Here is a 20043-nt window from a genome sequence, read left to right as displayed (position 1 = left end):
TTGCACGATCTGGCTGTGTGGCTACAGCCCTGCAAACAGATCTGTGGATTAACTGCACTAAGCAAATAGCCAGAGCAGAAAGAAAAGTGGAGTTTGCTGTTGTTCACTGAAATTTTACTTTGTCCCACAGCATAGCCAGTTCTAATTTGCTTTTCCTCTGGCAGATACAAGAGGAAAAATATGCAAAGCTTCCCCTTGTCCCAGCTGTCAGGATTGCAAAACAAATGAGAGATTGGAGTAAGTTTACTTAATTGTTATAAGTATTAAAGGCACCTTAAGGGAATCATTCTTAGAAGAGAATAATTCGTAGTAGATAATAAATTACATTTTCCTCTATTTTCCTCCTTGGGAAAAATCTATTAAGACTTCATAATTAAAACTCCTGAACACAGTTCAACCGAATATTTTTAATTGCAAAATTGTCTAGTTTTAAAAATATCCTTTTTTCTTTTTTTCATAAAACCAGTGTTTGCTCTCTTGAGAAATGCCCCCTAAATTATAAACTGACACTCTTCATCAAAACTGCTAAATGAAACATTTCTTTTCTCACTCAGCAACTTAAAGCCATAAGATTTTGGCACCTAATTTCATTTCTATTTGAAAATCCTGGCCAAACAAAAAAAATTACTTTCTCTAATCCCTTTTAATAACAGTAATAGAGATTATATGGGAAGATACAAAACGTGTTCAGGCATGCGTGTGATTCACAAAGTTGTCCCTTTTCCTCTGAACCCCGCACTGATTAGCCCAATCACTCCACAGTGACCACGAGAGAGCATCCTTTCTGTTTGGGGTTTTGGTTCTGGTTTTTTTCATATATCAAGCTTTGCGATCATTAGTTTGCATCAAACGCACTGCAGTTTGATTCCGTACATCCGTATGGATTCATAATGGAAACAGAGTAATAAGCTAAAACCAGACTATCACCACTGCACTGAATTTGCTGTCAAATCTCATGTCCGTAGGTTATAAGCAGATTCCTTGGAACAGTAAATTATTCATTTACCAAGTTCTTTCCATAATTTCAGTGAGAACAAAATTAAAAATGTTTACTTACTGATGTATATAGGTATCCTTCACTGTTCATTGCCAGATACAATTTTGTTTGAACCCCCTGAATCGCCACCACTCGTAAACCCACAGGTATGAGGTTAAACAAAGCTAGGAGAGAAAGGAGATGGAGAACAAAATTAATCCTTTAGAGTATGCAGATTAGATAGAGAATTAAGCTATAATTACCAGAATCAAATAAAAAATGCGCATTCATGCATATATTAATTTCTGTGGGTGCTATAGAAAAATATTGCTACTACTGTGGTCTTCTATAGCAATTTCCACCAATAGCTCAGAAATTATCTACAGAGGGTATCAACGTATCTCCCCCATTCTGAAGATGGTGAATTGGAGGTACTGAGAGCTAAAATGACTTACCTGCCTCATGAGCAGAATCCAGGGTCTGCTGAGTAGTGTTGAACATAGCTAATTTGGTTTTAGTTTGGGGGTTTTTTTTCCTGACAATAAGTGCAAAAAAAAAAAAAAAAATTTCCAAAAACAAACAAAAAGGTTTTCAAGACTATAGAAACTTTTTATTTTTCACATTCAGATCAAGTTCAGTAAAAATTTTTGACCAAAAGGAAGGAGCAAGATGAAATTCAGGAAAGTTAAAAACCTTCATTAACATCTCAAAAAGTTTCCGCTCAAAACTCATTGGGTTTTTTTTTTTTCCTCTTTTTGAGAGGAGAACGGGTTTGAAAAAACAGAGTTAAATAACTTCAAAATGAAATGAAATGACAGCATATTCTTTAGATCAAGCCCTAAATCTGTGCTTTCAAAATTGAGCTGCTTCGAATGTTCTGCTTGCGTTTATGCTTGTATACACGCTAATAGCGGCAGTATTTATAAGCAGAGAAACGTCTCTTCAAAAAATGAAGATTCTGGTTTGTAAAGTGGCAAATTAAAAAAAAAAAAAAAAAGGCAAAGCTCTGCCATAGCTTAGATTCATAGCTACGTTAAAATTGAACACAAGTAATAATGAGTTGAATACAGTACTCTGTGTTCAATATGTAGGATTAAAGATAAAGGGGAGTTAAGAAAATTGTCAAGACCTGTTATCATAACCCAAAGCATCTCCTTCCAGTCTGTGGTATAAATGCAGAGATAGGATGAATTAATGTCAAACTGGCTCTTATTTCCAATGGTTTATTACTTGGCTGGAAAACTGGTTTGCTTCAGGCTGAAGTTTGGTATTTACAGTCACTGTCTGAAGCCAATTTAAAACTGAATTATGAATTTGAAGTATTTTTACTATTTTCAAAGGTAAAAGCTAAGAATTATGACCCATTGTAAATTCCTTTTTCAGCCTGACAACTCCCAAATGATCATATTTAATTAAAAGAAAATTTGCAGCTTGCCAGCTTCTAACACGGATCCTAAATTCTGGGTGTGGGCTTGTCAACAGTGTATCAAAAAAGGAAAGAGCAAACGTATGCACGTCCTGTTTCGATAAAGGCACGGCTAGAAGTTAACACTGTGCACCGGGGACGAAGGAGTAAATTCAGGTGAAAACGGACTCTGTTCCAGCAGGCAGCTGGACCTCCAGCTCCGTGTGCTCTCTCGGGTTAACCTGAGCATCTCAGCCCCATGGCTTGGTGAGGAGGGGGTGCAATGGGGTCTGGGGGGAGGCAGCAGCCAAGGGACACGCTCAGGGCTGGGCTGAGCCTGCCCAGCTGTGCTGGTGCACTATGAACTACGGGTGCTCTGCTCTGAGGTTGGGGCACCTTTGAGTGTTGAATTTCCTACAATGATGAAATATAGCAGAGCAGGTGGAAATAGCCAGAACTAAAAAATAAATGTAGAAGATCATAAAATCATACTTATGTTGTTCTTTCCTTCTCATACACGAGTGTACGTACAGACACAAACACACACACACATGCAGAGCACCTCCTCACGCTCACCTGCAAGAACAAAATCAACAGAAATGGCTTTCCCTTCACTAAAACAAAATCTTCTAGTTCTGTGCAGTTTTGCAGACAAAACTTAGATTTTTCAGTAAGGGAAATGCTTATGGAAATGGATTTCTAATTCATTTTATCAAATGCTTGACTTTATTTGTGGGAGAAAATATTCCCCGTCTGACTCAGTAAGCATTCCCATGGAGAGCCCTCTTTTGCAGCTTAACCCCAAAAAGCAGCACCTGATCTCCGTGTAGGCAGGACAGCACAATTTAAAGCTCAGCATCCAGGCAGAACCTGGAGGTCTCTTCTGAAAGGCACTTTCTTAATGGCATATTTACGAGTAGGGCAAGCATTTGGGTATTTTCAGCACAAGAGTATGAGTATGGACTCCATTGTAAATAGTGCTACGAACCTGCCAGTAGATCAGCTGAGGACAGGGCAAAGCCTGGGACAGTCGAGAAGATAGAGCTCACAGCCACAAGCCACAGAGACAGGTTTTAGTGAGCGATTCCTGGCTGTGCTGTGCTTGGCAAAGTGAGCAGAGATACGAGGCTGAGCTACCTCTGCCAGGGAAGGGCTGGGGCACCCACTGTGATGGGTGCTCAGCTGCTTCCCTTAGCAGCTGAACGTGTTTTCCTGCCATAAACGTACATGCTCTATTTGGAGGCAAGACGAGGGTTGGGCACACTCAGAAGCTGGTTTAGACATCGGTGAGATTAGCAGCTGCTGTGGCACAGACTATCGGAAGTTGCAAAAGGGCTGTGGGGGAGTACTGCTGGCTCTGCTGCCGACTGCCTCTGCTGAAGGGGAGAGGGACCGGCTGTTGGAGGGATGCACAGTCAATCTGTCCTTTCCCAGCACAGCCAGACACACAGCCAGGCTGCCCCAGCTGCCGCCTCCAAGGCAAGGGGACGTTGGCACTGCACCAAGAAACGGGACCGTCCCCTTTAGCAGCAGCCGTTGCTCACATCGTCCATGCACAGCAGCAAGTCCAAGTCCAGCTTCTGTAACAGCGTGACCAGCGAATGCTGATGGGGCCAACAGCAGAGCCACGCAGCCCCCTTCTCTGCAAGCCCCCAAAGTCACGGACAATGGGTTTGAGATCCGATCGTATTTCTAGTGGTTGACCCTCGTGTGAGCAGATATGGCAGAAAGGGTGAAAAAAAAGCCACAGGAAAATAAATTGTTTGCAACTACAATTAGTTTGTGTTAGCATAAGATAATGCAAAGTTATTTGCATCTTAGCCTTTCCCTACTACATTTGCGCTGTATAAAATAAGGACAAGATATCCATCGTAATGAAAAACTTGGCGATGCCTAAGGGAGAAATGATCTCTGCTATGGCCCTTGTGCAATGCAAGCTGACAGAGAATTAGAGCTGCAAACTAAGAGGCAGTGGGCCACAGCTGGATTTATGAACGTATACACAACTGTGAGGTCTGTGCCATCCTTGGCTTGGCCACCCGGACCTTTGTACGCTTTCTGCTGGATATTGTTTCCTATATTTCCTTATTTTATTAGTCCTCAAATCCTTTTGTCTTGCCAAAATTGGGGAATAAATTCTGCCTTAATTTAAAACCTTACCCTATTTAACACATTTAATGAGGCAAAATCTGTTTTGCAGCCAGGAAATCTTTTCCACGAGGCGCTTCCTCAAATTACATGGACTCTTGGCTAAAACCGAGGTCTGGTGAGTGCCACGGCTTCTCAAATCCATGTTTCACCTCCTGCCTAAATTGTGCTCCAAAATCTCAGCTTTCTTTTAAACTCCCTGCAGTTGTGGATGCAATCTTGTTTTTGTGAACCCTGCATGCAGCAGTGGGTCTGGAGAGCTTGAAATAAATTGCTCCCAAGTCAGGAGCCAAAGGGGATCTTCAGGCAAACTTCCCACCCAGCTCTAGGTAGCGAACAATGGAGAAGGTGGACTCCTTGCCCCAGGATGCTCTCAGGAGCACAAAACCGCAGCTGGCTATCGGGGGCCACAAGCTCTCCCCATCCCTACCATAAAAAGGGAAGAAAAATTCTGAAATTTAAACAAGGCTGACCAATGCTGTGTCTGGAGACCAGGTGGACTATGGCTATGGTTTGCTCTAAAAAATGCAGTTTCAGACTCCTAGCGCTGCACAACCGCTTTGCTGGCCACAGCTGCATTTGAGGATGTTCCCCTCATTGTTAAGGGGAGTTTTTGTAATCACAGTGAATACAAAGCAAATGGTCTCAAAGCAAATGTTCAGTGAAGGTGACAAAAGGGAACAGCAATGATATCCCTCAGGAGGTGCAAAGGAGGAGAGAATGGACAGGAGGAGGAGTTCCCCCACATTTGGAGGGGGCTACAAGTCCTGTGGCTTCCCCGCAGTGCATGAAGATGGGGTAAATGAAAGATGTCTCTGCAGATATTGGAAGAAAGGATTTTAGAGGGCCTGATTTGCCTAATATTCATGTGAGCAAGGCTTTGGGAGAAGCTCCTTATGTGGACTCCGATTCACAGCCTAAATCAGTCTGTCTTACTAGCTGTATTAAAAATATTGCAATTAAAATAAATTCAGGACTGCAGGACATTCAGGTCTACACACTTACCTTACATAAAAGAGGAATATACACAAAAGTGTATGTTTTTTTATGATAAAACCGTCCCCTGTTCTGGACACTTAGATACTGCAGCCCAGCTGCAACCATTTCTGGGGTACTTCGATTATATTCAAGTGTTCAGCATTTTGGAAGACTGGTATCCAGCAACAAGGAGGTTTTATGATTTGCTCTGTAATCTGTCAGGCGATGGTAAATTTAAGGACACAGTGAAAACAAAGATATCTCAGAAACAGACACTTTTATATGAATGTCGAAAGGACAGATTCCTATAAATTTTATCTTCTTTTGAATCTCAGAATCCCTATTAGAGGAATTGCAAGCAAAGTATTGGAATGAAACGGTCACTTAAAAAAGATGGAATTTCAGATGTTTGCTCTGGTATGTTTAAAGTTTATAATAATACCATGCTTTGATTTAAAAAGTAAGGTTTGCCTATTTTTTTTTTTTAATATAATTAACAGAATTACCCTGAAATCCTGAATGATCTGTACTGACTTTTAAAATCATAAATATTAGATCATTCACTTGAAAGAAAAGCAATATTCAAGGTCTATAAGGATCATTCTTGGAGTAGTCTTTGTGGCTGCACTGAGGAGAACTCAGTAAGATGGCAGCAGCCGCTCAGCATTGCGCTGATCTGGTCTTTACGCTGCCTTCTCCGCAGAGCAGATGAGGACGGGACCTGAAGCCAGACCTCAGGTGTCCCCACAGATCCTTGTGCTCTGCCCTAAGGCCAGCACCTTCAGCAGCCGCAGAGGAGACCTCCTCCAGCAGCCTAACCGGTTCCCTCCTGTCACTCAGAAGTTAATACAGGGATGCCAAGGCCTTAAAGAGGGTACGGGAAAAGCATGGGAGCAGCGATCGGACAAATACGATAGGATACTTCCTATTGCATCTACTGCTTACTCTGCCATATTCAAGTGCCCTGTAAAATGAAACGATGTTTCACCTGCAAATGCTTTTCACATGAAAAGAATGGCACTTAAATCAGTGCTTTTTAACAATTAAAAAGGAAGGCCTGCCTGTTGATTTTCTGGTTTGTTGTCTAACTGGCCTGAAATACCTTCTCAAACTCCTTGCTCCTCCTAACTCCTTCTTTCAGAACAGAAACGCAGTTTAAGCTAAACAGTACAACTATGTGAAATGCTTAAATATTTTATTCACACACACCAAATGTATGTTCTAGTCATCTTTTCCTGTTTTCTATTAATTCTCAAAGTTCTAAAAAAAAAATAATAAAACAAACCAAAAGCATCCAAAAAGCATCCAAAGCTTTTTCACAGAAAAGCTGAGGGAAATCTGGTTGAAAGCTGAAGGTATAATTAAGTTTAGAAGGGGTAAAAAATAATAATAATAGGGAAATGTGAACTTTAAAATGATGATGAGCTCTCATTGTGTGAAATAACACGGCTCTGTTTGAATGAGCCCCTGTTTAAGAGTGGAGATAGCGTTATTCTATTTCAGGCACTCTGAGTAGGCGAGCAAATTTTCCCTGTTGAAAAAAAAAAAACTAATGAAATCCAAAGGACAGCAATGAACTTCTGTAGATTACCATGGAGATAACATTTGCTTTGTTTGTCATATGTGCCATCGTTACTTCTTCTAGTTTATTATTTCTATAAGTGATTTTTACTTGCATTTCTCTCAAACCCAGTAAGTCTGAAAGACTTCCGCGCTGTGAGCACGGTGTTAATGCTGCTTCCACTCACTCAGTCATTCCAGGACAACAATTTTGAATGGACCTATATAGGAAGAATGAGACACCACAATTCACAAACACACCATTTATTCTCATGTCACTTACTATAACTACTGTCCTCCTCTTTTGTTCCATCAATTGTTCCATCTGCTTGCAACTGCAAGTGGTATCCTTGCCTGCTGTATAGCTTTGTTACTATACCTTTAAGCTGAGGCTCTGTAAAAAAACAATAGTGAGATTAATGTGGGAAATCCTGATGTGCCATTCCAAGCGAGCAGGATGCTAAAAACAAATCTCCAGGTTTCTTCTCAAGGCTGAGATATGAAAAAGACCCAAAACAAAAGCAGGGCAACCAGCTTTGCAACACTTTTCATTTAGGTCGAGATCAAATTTATGTCTCTGAAATCAATTACCAAAATGATTAAATGCTGCTTTCGATTGCAACATAGGTAGCACAGTAAAATCTGCTTCCAGTGAACACAAATTCCGACAGTGTGCTGCTTGGCCTCAGGAGCTCAGCCCTATCTCATTTAAGATTAGAAATGAGCTGGCAAAGAGTGTATTCCGCCTTTTAAAAAGGTGTGAGTTCTTAAATGGAGAGGAAAAAGAGGACTACTATGATAGCACTAATAAGAGCCATAGTGACAGTTGAGAGCCTAAATATATAGCAGCAAACGTTTAGCACAGGAACTGCTGCAGCTCTAATAAACAAACCCCCATTCCTCGCTGCTCCAAAGAGTACAGAGCATCCGAAGTGATAATCTACTCAATGAACATATGGAAAATGGAGGGGGGAACCCTGAAATCCAGCAATGTGTGGAACTGCGAAATAAATATTACCATAAGGGTTGAGGTAATTACCTCATCAGCTAGAAGAAGAAAGATCAAAACAATGCATAGCTTGGATCGATTTCTTTTTTTCAAAAACATTCTCGGATTCACAGTTAGAAAGTGAGATAGCTCATACTGTTTCAGATCATTCTAGACCAAAAAGTAAACAGCAACAGGATCTGCTGTCAATTCTGTCATCTAAGATACCTAGATAATGCACCAGGAGTAATTGCAAGAAAGGTCTACTTCCACTGAATCCCAATGACATCTGCATTGTAGTCATTTCACACAATTATGCTTGTCAGGAGATGATGCATCTCCGCAGCTCGCTCCACAACAACCAACTTAATTCAGAGATAAATGTACTGTGAAGTTACGATGTGTCATTTCCAACAGCCACTGTCTGGATAAGACTCCTTGTGTTTGTAATCAAAGACATTAGGGAGCTCTGCTACTGTACTTCATTTTGGTAGGAGCTGAAGGCAAAAGCTTACAATAGTTGGCATAAGTATATTACATCTTATTAGCAACCTTTAATAAGGGTACCGTCAGATGCACAATTCTTATCGACCAACTTTTCTGACAAGAAACTAATCCAACCCCCACTTTGGCTTTTTAGCCATAGTACATCCCAAAGCTATTTGCAAATTGTGAGCGAGGCACCTCTGCTGTGGCTGCTGAGAAAGGCAGGCAGGTTAAGTGGCTAACGGCATCAATGTTTCAGCACAGCAAAGCGATAGCAACATTACCAGAGGGTTTTGCTCCTCCCACGTACAAAACCCCCACTCAGATCAGGGGCTGAGTCTTCATGCCTGATCTTTTGCACCTCTGACACAGAGAGCATCATGTCTGCAGGGCAGCTGCATGTATGAGATTCCTAGAAAGGAACAGGGTGCTGAAGCAAAACTCCAGAAGGTGCCAGCGAAAGCAAAAAGCCTCGTCTGCAATCAGCAGATAAAGCACGGCACAGGCATTCTGCGAAGCAGGAAGACAAAACCAGATCTCTAGACTGCTAAGTTATTTAACATACAACTGAAGGAGGCGTATGTGTAGGAACTTCCCCTGCAAACATCTCCCCCACAAATAAATCACGTGTGTTTGTATATGTGTATGTGTAAGAGAGAGAGACTGCTGAATTACCAGTACACGGGTGCACATGGGTGTGCCATTGAGGCAGAAAGCAATGGTGTGTGTTATCCAAATAAACCAGTTGAACACAGAAGGGCAAGGGGCTGTCGTGGGGTATCCATGTCTGTCAGATCATACAAGCCAGGAGGGGCAATACCTGCACGTTCATTTTACCAGCCCTGAGGCATCGGTCCCCCTTTCCCCACGCCTGATGCACATCCCAGCTTGCATTAAATTAAACAAACCAACCCCCCCAAAGACATAACCCTTGCCAACCTGGTCGCCTTCTTCGCCTTTTCTTGGAGCCAAAGAGTTTGACCCTGGAAAACACATTCAACTTGTTCTTGTCGCAGCTTCCCTTGCTCTTGCTGGGGCTGTTGACACACTTACAGGCATTGGACTTCTCCCGCTCCCTGGCTTGTCTCTTCTGGCGGATCAGGGAGCTGGCGATGGCTGCAGCCATGGCCGCCACCGCCCCGGCACCAACGGCGGGTCAGGCACTCGGGGTTTGCTCGCCGGCCGCGGGCGCCGCAGCCAGCATGCTGCTCGGCCCGTCCCCAATGCCGGGGACGCTGCCGGGCACCTTGGCCAACGCCACCCACCGCCAATTGGCTTGGGAGCCCAGGAGACACCAGCGGGACGCTTGCACCAGAGCCCCGGGTCGGGATGCAACAGTTTAGCTCAAGCGTTTTTGTCTGCTGAGATCTTCCCCTTTTGATTTCCTGATGCTTTTTTTATTCCTCCCAACTTCTGGCAGGGGAAAGTTTGCAGGCAGAGGTGAGCGTTTCTACGGAGATGGAGCAGATCACTTGCAAGACATCCCTCTGAGGTTCTCCAGACGCACTATTCACATGCAGACACGGCACATCCACTTGGTGCAAGATAATTGCATCTCTCCTAGCCCCAATTTCTCCAGTTAACTTTTCTCCCCACCCGACCCCTCCCCATTCAAATCCCAGCAAACACCTGTTAGACTCCAGCAGAGGCTGTCCTGTGGCAGGGGTTTTCTGGATCCTTTTTCCTCTTCTCCCTTAAGAAGAGATCCGAAGCAAGTGGTGATGGAGACACTGGGAGGAGGTGCCGATGCCTGGAGCCTTGGCTGCCTGCTGCCGAATGCCTCGGGAAGCCTCTTTCCCTCCGCTCCTCACAGGTGCCGCTGCCAGTGCAGCCTCCCCTCCACGGACGCGTTTGGCTTTTGCATTGCAACACTTGTCACCAGATGGTGAACAGCCCGAGCTCCCCTGATGCCTGGTCGCCAGCAGCTCAGCGCCGAGACTACTGCAGCAGCAGCAGCAGCCCTCAGGCAGCGGATGCACGCACTCGCACACACCCCGCGAGCTGTGCGCTGGGTACAGAAATGAGGCGACGCAGCAAGCCCCTTATCACCACCCTCCCCTCCTCCTTCTCCTCCTCCTCCTCTCGCAGGCAAGGCAGCGAGCGGGAGACCTGCCCGGTGGCTCTTTGTGTGGAGAGTTGCGGAGGGTCCCCAGGGTGCAGGGGCTCAGGGTGGGCAGCGGTGCACCCCAGCTGCCCACCCTTGCCGGCCCCACGAGCTGTGGGTACCCGCTTTTGACAGAGCCGCCTCCTGGGGAGGCGCAGACACCCAAACAAACGTGACTGCAATGAGCAAATAGCTGGCACCAGGTTTTCGGCAGCGGAGTGAGGACACCTGGCCGGTGGCAGGAAGGTGGTTCGGAGAGGCAGGCAGGGGAGCTCCAGCCATAGCTCTCCCCCTGCCTCTCCCTCATCCTTACAGGACGGCCCCCCTCTGCCTCACTGATTTACTGGAGACTTTTTGCCTCTCTTGCATTTCCTTCCCCCCCCGCACCTGCTCTCAGCTCCAGTTTTCTAGCAGAGACTAGAAAATCCTCAGAGAGAGCGATTTCCTTGTCATTGCCATGTTCTCTCTCTTCCCTTTGTACCCCCACGGTGCCTCTGTGTCCCCCGAGACCAGGCTCTCACGCCAGCTGGGTTTATTCACCCTTGGGTTAAGTGGGGGCCAGGCTGTGGGGCTACCAGGGCAGGGGAAGCAGCAGTGTCACGATGCTGGGAGCAGAGCCTGGTGTCAGGGACTGGCATCTGGCACTGCACAGCAGACACCGAACCCTGCACATATCCATGCCCCAGGACATAGGAAGCAGGAGGTCCTGCGGGTCCCTTTGCAACCCACCCCCCGCTCTTCAGCACGCTTTCAACATCTGGAGCCTAAAATAAAGCTAATTCAGGCTAGAAACAAAACAGAGATTTGCAACGCTGAAGGCAAACAACTATTCAAAAAATTTATCTGCGAGGCAGAGGGGATTCGCCATCACTTGCAGGCGCTGAGGGAGGGTGGGATGCCCAGTGAGCAGGACCGGGGAGGCTGTGGGCTGCTTCCTTGCAGGAGCTGAGCTCAGCGGGGACCGTGATGGCAACAGACTTCAGTCATCCAAGCCCAGGAGCTCTGTCCTGTGTGCCCTGGGCCAGCCCCAGGGCTCTCCTGGGGCTATTGAGATAGGACTGATGCAGGTGGGTTGGTGTGACAGCACTGGATTTCTGACGCGCTTTCAGGCTCAGCCAGGCTTCGCAGGACACCTGCCCCTTCTTCCTCTCCTCCACACACCCTCGGCAAAGCCACGCCGTCCTGCCCTCCCTTGCCAGGGCTGCACACTGAGTCCAGGCAAGCGCAGGGGAAATCATGCCACCCAGTATCTTCACTTCAAAGAGCTCAATTCAAAAGCAGTTCCCTGTACCTCTGCAAACATTACAGTCCTTCCCCGGACTAGAAGCAGCTCATAACGGGTCCAAATCTACTTCCTCCAACTGGGAACTCCTGCCCCAATAAAACATGTTGCGTGGCCAGGCCTTAATAACAGAAATGCCCATAATGCACAAGTTTTAATATGATGTCTGACTGAAAGTACAATATGTGCCATCACAGCCTGAGACCTCCACAGCTGACATGGTATCTTGAAATCGGCAGCCCCACATAATCATCCGCAATACCTCTTTTCTGCAAGAAGTATATGTGTACATGTATAGGTGTATACACACACTCACCTTTGTTTATGAGGCACTTTATGGCACCCACATATTCATATCAAATACATACTTCTAATTTCTTATTTGGGTTAAACGGTAGGGTAAAAATAAATGTAATTCACAAGTTCTACCACTACCATCATCTGCCAGTCCACATAAGACATGTGAAATCCAACCCAAGAGACAGCCAGTTGGATATTATTAGTAAATAACTCATCCTACTCAACTCACCGGTAACGTACTATGAATTTTGCCATCTTTCCACTTCTAATACAGTCACAAGTGAGACTTGTTTTTCCTGAGACTCACCCATTACTTCATAAATATTCCCAGTTTGGAAAGCAGTGTTTGATCTTCAGATCAAAGTGAAGCTGCCTCGTTGTAATCTGTCCTATAGGTCAGATGACATTTCATTTTCACAATGACTAACCAGAACTCAGAATTCGGCTAACCTTGAAAATCCTGGGGAAAAGCAGTATATAAAAGCAGTACTTAGGATATCTTTCTGCCAGCATTCCAGCTTGCATGCTTAAAATCCATAAAGAAAATTCATTTGCACAAATGTTCCTTGACAGATAACTAAAGAGAGGAATAAAAATAGCATATATGCATAATCAGATTTAAGTTTCAAAAAACAGTCCTCCAGTTTTTTTGCATGATCTCCATCTATCGGTACTCCTACAAACATGTCTTCATTTACTATAAATGGCACATGAAAATGAAGATCTTGTTGGGAAAACGTCTTTGGTACAGGACCAGTCTTTGGACTACTTCAGTGTTACAGACATAAAAATCTCAAGGAACAGCTTTATTTTCTTTGAACAGCAAGAGCTGTTCGTTCCCCACCATGCTAAAGAGGTAAAATAAAATAAAATAACATTCCAAGTGACTTTTTGAACGTAGAAGACAACCAGACACTCCTTGAACATAGGTCCTCTTTCTTTGTGGGGGATTATTGTAATGGGGCACACTTAAAGCTAAAGAGTAAATCGGCCGCCCCATTTTAATCAAGAATTAAGCACCTCTTAAGAAATCAGCATGGGACAAACTTGTAGAGTTACTGTCAGAGACAGCGCCATGATCTGCCTGGAGCCGGGATCTGACCCAGCAGCAATTCCACTGTTTTGAAGCAAAGATCTCACCCCCTTTTGATTCATATTTTTCCTCCCAGTCATCTGTTGAATTTACGCTGATTATTATTTCCACAATTCTGATCATTAAAATCTACTTGAACCTCCAGAAGTTGCCTGGACTGGGCAAAAGTAAAGCCTGCAATTTGGCACCACGGCCCCCCCAAACCAAGACTGGCTCTTTGATTAAAGCAGGACATGGTTTTCAACCAACACAAAGTGTGCTGCCCTCGCTGCCCGGCTCCTGCAAGAAAAGGCATCAAACCCCCATCATTAGCCCAAACCGCAGGCAAGCGCCATTGGCTGCTTCACCAGATTAGAGGAAAGTGCAAAACTTCTGGTTTTTGCTCCATCCTCCTTGAACCGTTTACGCTGTGGCAGGTCCCAGACCACTCCTATTTCCCATGAGTTTGAATCTATGCCGAGCGCAAAAGATTTATAGTAGTCCTATATAAACAGGTAGATGCCGAGCAAAACAAATGCTGCACAAAAATTGAGACCAGATGAAAAATCACAAGCCAGCTCCATGACACTGTCATGAAACAAGCTGCACGTTTTGACAAGCCGCCGCAGCTTTGCAGCATGCCCGGTGCCAGCTGCCGCCTGCGAGCAGAGGAACTCCTTTCCCACCACTACTGATCGCCTATGCTATTTCGGCACATGAATGTCAACAGATGTGATCAAGCGCAGAGCTGCGCATCAGGGCAGCATTGCTGTCGGAGAAGGGAATGGGTGGAGGAGAGACGGTGCTTTCTCACTGCCTGTTCAAATGCACCACTGATTGGCACATGAGCCCAACGCGTGACTCGCCGAGGGACCCAAGCTCCTCTGTGCCCTGTAGAAGCATTAACAATTCTCATGACATGTTGCCATAAAGTAGGAACTTACTGCCAGCACCTTGGGTCAAAATATCCCATACTTAGACTAAACAGCATGTTCAGGTATTTCCTCTTACCCTATAAACAAGTACCAAAAGATTTATAGTAGGTCCTATATAAACAGGTAGATGCTGGGCAAAACAAATGCTACATGAAAATTAAGACTAGAAGAAAAATCACAAGCCAGCTCCAGACCTCACTCAGCCCAACACAAGCCCCAAACCACCCCTCTGCATTTACAAGACTGAAGCCGCTTTGGAGTGACAAAAAAAGTCCAGCCTGGCATGGGACGTCAGGAGTCCCTCCCGAGGCTCGCTCTTCTTGCTGGGGTAACATGCTACTGCTATTACAGAATAAGCAGAATAAAAAAAGCTTCAGGACTCAAATCTATGGACCATTTCCACTGCCTACACTCCCTAAAAGTAGAGAATCATTTTCTGAAAAGTGCCACCAGAATCACTTCTCTCTCTTTTCAGGTTGAGATAAACAAGACTTCTTCCAGTCGGGTATGACACAGCAGCACTGAGGCCCCCAGTGATTTTTCCCTCTTCTAAGTAAACAGAATTACTATTCACCAGGAAACAGAGCTGTTCAGACCCAAGCCCCGCATCACTTAGCTCCTCCGTGAAACATCCCGTGGAAATGACTCAGCCTTTCCTCTGCAGCCAGCTCCGCGGCTGGACACAAGCGCTGCAGAACGGCGCGTGTCTGGGTGCTCTCTGCTTGGGGCATGAGCACGATTTCCTGGCCAGTGCACTACCCCTGAAAGCCTAGTTTTACCCCAGATATGAGCCAAATTAAGAGTCAGCTAGAGGTTTATTTCTGAGCGCAAGGTGGAAAAAGGTATTAGTGGAAAAGCTGGGCCTTCAGGCAGCTCCAGACTAAAAGCTCAAATTTGAGGATATTTTAGCCAACAGACCAACTGGGCAACCTTAAAATTAACCTTAATAGTAACGATCAGCTTCAATAACCAGCTGCAGATCTTTATACAAGCTGTATTGCTCTAAACAGAAGCATTTTTATGTTGGGAGCATGAGGGCACTTGTAAATAGTGACATGGACGTCCCTCTGCGTGTCTGTGCCATGGTTCTTTGTAGAAGTGCACCATGCAGCCCTTCCCAGTAACAGGAAAAAAATCAAAATAAATTCCTGTGACAGCAGTGTAGACATGTCACCTGGACCCACTTTATCTAAGAGCTCACTTGTTGTTCAAGGGTTTAGGCAGCTGGTTGATTTTTGTCTTTTCAGAGTACAGAACCATGAATCCCAACACCAGAAGGGCCCCCAGCACAACTGGTGCCCAGGACTGGATGTGCCGAAACTGGCCCCCATCCAGCAAAGCAGAGAAACATGTCCCTGTCTTCAACATCTGAGTCATCTCACTAAGACTACTAAGATATTTAAAAAATAATTATGTGCCTAATGCATTACAAAAGGTTCTCATATCCTAATCCTGTTCTCTTATCAGATCTGCACAAGTTTGCTAGGACAAGGTTCATCGACTCTGAGAAGAGTTTGGGCCTCCTCTTCATGACTGACATGCCCTGCGAAACGCTCAGGATGGCCATGAGATCTCACATCAAGAACACTTGTTTCCTCTCAGATTCTCAGAGAAAATACTAATAAGAGAAATCCCAGTTCTGCCCCTTCCCAGCTGTGAATTCCGATTCCTTTACAGCACTGCCTCAGTCAAAACTGGATTTGATCTGACCTGGTGGTGCAGGCATTTTTGGAAAAGGAGGGCATTGTTTGAAGGTGGAAAAACAGAAATATTTTTGCCTAGGTTAATCCATATTCAGTCATCCCAAAATGTCAACCACAAAAGATCGTCTATCCGCTGCATAAAAGATCAGTGCCAATCAGCTGGGAAAGGTCACAGAACAAACAGAAGAGATCAGCTCCCACAGCTCTGCGGGCTCCCAAATTGGGAACACGTTATTCCAGTGTCTCCGGGGGCCCAACCTGAGCTAGGAACTTGCAGCAGTGACCGACCAACTTCTCTCTGCCCACCGCAAAGCCATAGCAAAAAATACTCCGGAGCCTCCCACATCAGTATGCACAAAAGTATCTGTTTATTCACCTCTCAGTATGACGACTCTCGGAAACCTCAATGTAAGTGACAGCATATCATCCCTGAAATATTTACATCTCAGCATGGGACACACGAGAAGTGTGGGCTATATGCCACTGTCAAACTTAACATAAGGCCACTTTACACATGACAAAACACTGTAAATAGTCCTTCGCAGACCCAAAGGAAGTTGCCTAGTTTGTCACGTTACTCAGATGGATCTTTTTCCACCTTGTCATAATTCTGATGGTTCATCCTTTGTCAAGAGCTTGACAAAACCAGACTCACTGGGTCTCCAGTGAGTTGGAGCCTCTGAGAGCTCTCCCCCTCCCACCTGCACCCAAGAATTTCTACCAGCTTCTCACAGCCATGGTCCTTGCTTTGCTCAGAAGGTAACTTCTGCCCTGCTGCTTGACTTCACATAACTACAGAGCCCAAGTCGCTGCAATCATGTGAGAATGCCAAGCTTGCTGCTTCCTGCTGCTGTGTTAACGATGTAAGACCCCTCTGTTTTCTAATAATGAAACCAAATTACCTGGGCTGGGATCAGACGAGCCTGGCGATGGTTTTCTGTGACTTACTTGACTGCTGAGACCATGACACCAAGTTCACACAGGACAAATGAGAATGTGAACAGAGCTGGTCACAAATGAAAGGGACTTTGAGCAAAAGGTGCCACATCTTGGATGGAGGCAGGGCTCTCCAGGAGCCAGAGTTAGACCCTGCGCTGGGTCACTGCTTCTGCACATGTGCAAGTGGGGCCTTGTGCCACTCACTGTCATGGAGCTGGAACCAGTCTACCTGAGCAAAAATGGTGCTTTCAGTTTCAGTAACCAGAAGGAAGGTATATCCTTCAGGATTAGGAAAGGAGCCGTGTGCCCAAACTTCTGCATTCTGTCTCAGTTCACCATGTAATAACCATGATATTAACAGTGACATAGAAGACGTAGCTGACCTAAGTTCAGTGATGGAACAGTTAGGTTTATCTAAGCTCATCTGACCAAATATCTGGGCTGTACAACCAAGAAAGAAGACAGAAAGGCACCTCCAGATGGCAATTCATTCCCATCCAAAAAAAGCATCATTATTTTCACAGCTGTATGAAGGAAAACACTACCTCTGCCTTACTGAACTATCGTTGCGGGATGATTCAGACTGTAATCTACGTAATGCGTCTTTATAATAAATAATATTTACCACCATCAAAACTAAGTCATCACTTAATGAAGGTCCATGTAGCTCAGTGTCTTGCTTCTGGCAGTGCTCAGTAACACATGTGAATATAAAACCAGCCCAAGCAGTCGCGCAGTCCCACTTCCCACGCACACATACCTTCCATCAATTGGCCTCACGGCAACTCCAGGCTTAGCAGGAGCTGCTGCTGGCAAGAGCAGAGCAAAGGTGACATCTATAAATCACGCAGGGATTTTGAGGTGAAAAATACAACATATCATAAGTAAACAGAGGGGAATTCATTAGCATAAGTTAGATGCACTCTTTTTGCAAGCAACACTCACAAGTAACATTGGCTGGCAAAACAGGAACGAGAACCACAAGCCAGCATTTGCTGCATTGGATTTAAATAGGTCTGGAGACTAGAAAAATTGTGTATGCAAATTCTACAGAAGCAAATTAGAAGAAATTCAGAGAAGTCAATTCAGAGAAGGCGGCTAATAGCAGAACATCTGCTGCTGCTCCCAATATTCACGTTAGGCGGCTGGGTACATTTCTGGGGACTCAGACCTCATCAGAAAGCACAGAAAGGTTTTGTTGCTATGCAGAGAAACAATGCTCAGAAATCAGAGAAATAGATGTGAAGCTGTCCCAGCTGAGCACTGTTATTCCTCGCTTAAGTCCAGCTGAACTACAATAGGGACCCATTTGCTTGTACAGAGACTGGGTAGCTATCCAACTCGTACCCGCATTTCAAACTAAAACCACCAGGAACTAGCACATTAAGCTGCAGAAGTAGATACAAATATAATACCATGATTTTAATTACATTCCCAGTCTGTATGTATGGCCTTTGCAACTCCCCAGTCATACTGTTAAATCATGCTGAGCTGAACTCACAGCAGAGAGACACCATATTTAGCAGATGATGATATATCATCAGGATTTCTGTCCTCTCCCTTCAACCCTCTTCCCTTTGTTTATCATTCTCATTTTCCACCTCTTCCTGCCAGGATCTTCTTTCCTTGTTTCATTAAAAATTACAACATGCTTCTAATGAGCAGTAGCCACAAAACCCACCAATATCTCGATATTATCCTTCAGCTGAGGTCAACTTAATCTTGTTTACAAACAAATAAATTTAGTTTAGCTCCATCTACAATACAACATTCCAAGGGCTGCGAGCTTTTGCTGGGAAAGGATGGACAAACAGCAGAATTAGATCCTAAGGTACAGAATACAGAGCTAAGCCTGCTGGTTTGTTAAGAAGTTATCTTGGCTGATCTTTCAATGTTATCATTTGCCTGATTCCACTCAGCCTATTCCAGGTAACCATAATGAAGGAAGACCTTGCATTTTCTTGTCTCCTACATGGGGCAGTTATGAGAGGTTAAAAAGTCTAATTGTAAAAAGGCACCTATATGTACAGCTGCACAGGTAAAACATGTAGCCACACAGAATCCATGAAACTTTGCATCACTCTGTGATGGTTGCAGGGGTTCCCTGGCAGTTCCCTTCATGTGATTGGAGCAAGAGATACGTCTCCCAGAGGCTGTTGGTATCTTTATTTCCTCTGGACTGTAACTGGGACTGGATGGCTCAAAGCTCTGCAAATATGGGTTCTACAGTCATAATACAAACACTTCAATGCAGGCATTTTTTTTCTGCCTTTCTTCTTCCTGCCTTGCAAATATGAGCAAACCCGAGATGTTTCAACAATGCTGAGATGCACAAACACCGGGGAATCACAGTAGGGCTGTTAATGCTGGGAGACACTTCCTCCTCCCTCAGCCCTTTTTTTTTTCCCCAGCTCTGTAACATATGAAACATCTTACTCAGTGACAATATTTTTGTCATTAATTATTAGTGACAATTAATTATTGCCATAAATTTTAGCCTATTTAAAAAGTTCTGATGTAAGGTCTTTTCAGGAGGCTTTCGGCAAAATGTACAGTTTCCTGTACAGGAAGTGTGCTGTAGAACATTAATTTGTAAACAGTTACAAACCAAACAAATGGGACAGATTTCCAGTACTTTCAGTCGAAAAACCAAACGCACAAAATCACTGTTAAAACCAGAAACAAGAGGGACACCTAGAGTTAGTTCTTGTAACTGCCCCGGCAAGGTCATTCACTTTCTTTTCCAGTTTTGTTTCGGTCACTGGTGATATTTAATTACAACAAACGTACGCGGTGCCTCCGGCTGTAATTAACGGGGAACCTGAAAGCGCAGGGGGCAGCAGGCAGGCAGGGCCGCCCTGCCGCTGCGCTCACCGCTGCCTTTTGCGGTACAGCGGGAGCGCGGTGGAGTCCCTCTGCCCCTCGGCCGCTGTCCGCGGTGCTGATCCGCGCCGCGCCGGGGCCGCCCCCGCCGCCCTCCTGGCCCAGCCCCGGGCCGCATCCTGCCCCGCTCCGCCACCCCGCACACCTCCTCGCTCCCTGGAACGAGTCCCCGGCCCTTTACACCCAGTTTCCAACCAAACATCAAGGTCCATAATCAACCGCCAGCACTTCTTTTGTATATTGTGGCCGGGCAACGCACTCCCCAAAAGCTAAGCTACAGCAAA

The 20043-nt window shown here is 45.0% G+C and overlaps 1 protein-coding gene across 2 annotated transcripts in view; it reads right to left on the bottom strand.

The window, feature by feature from the left end:
* The window catches only part of FGF13 (fibroblast growth factor 13), a 119383-nt gene that overhangs the window by 51883 nt on the left and 47457 nt on the right, over positions 1-20043 (bottom strand). Inside the window, exons 1-3 of one of the 2 annotated variants that reach the window (XM_059824410.1) lie at positions 9481-9667; positions 7351-7461; positions 1058-1161 (exon numbers count right to left, since the gene is read on the bottom strand). In XM_059824410.1, the coding sequence (XP_059680393.1) occupies positions 1058-1161; positions 7351-7461; positions 9481-9667 (402 nt within the window). Of the gene's footprint in view, positions 1-1057; positions 1162-7350; positions 7462-9480; positions 9668-20043 lie in introns of those variants that run through there. The other variant, XM_059824411.1, reaches the window with a different exon arrangement.

This window comes from Gavia stellata, chromosome 14, assembly GCF_030936135.1.
Source record: "Gavia stellata isolate bGavSte3 chromosome 14, bGavSte3.hap2, whole genome shotgun sequence".
Lineage (NCBI taxonomy): Eukaryota > Metazoa > Chordata > Aves > Gaviiformes > Gaviidae > Gavia > Gavia stellata.
Note: the sequence above shows the minus strand (reverse complement) of the source record. Positions and strands in the feature narration are given on the sequence as shown.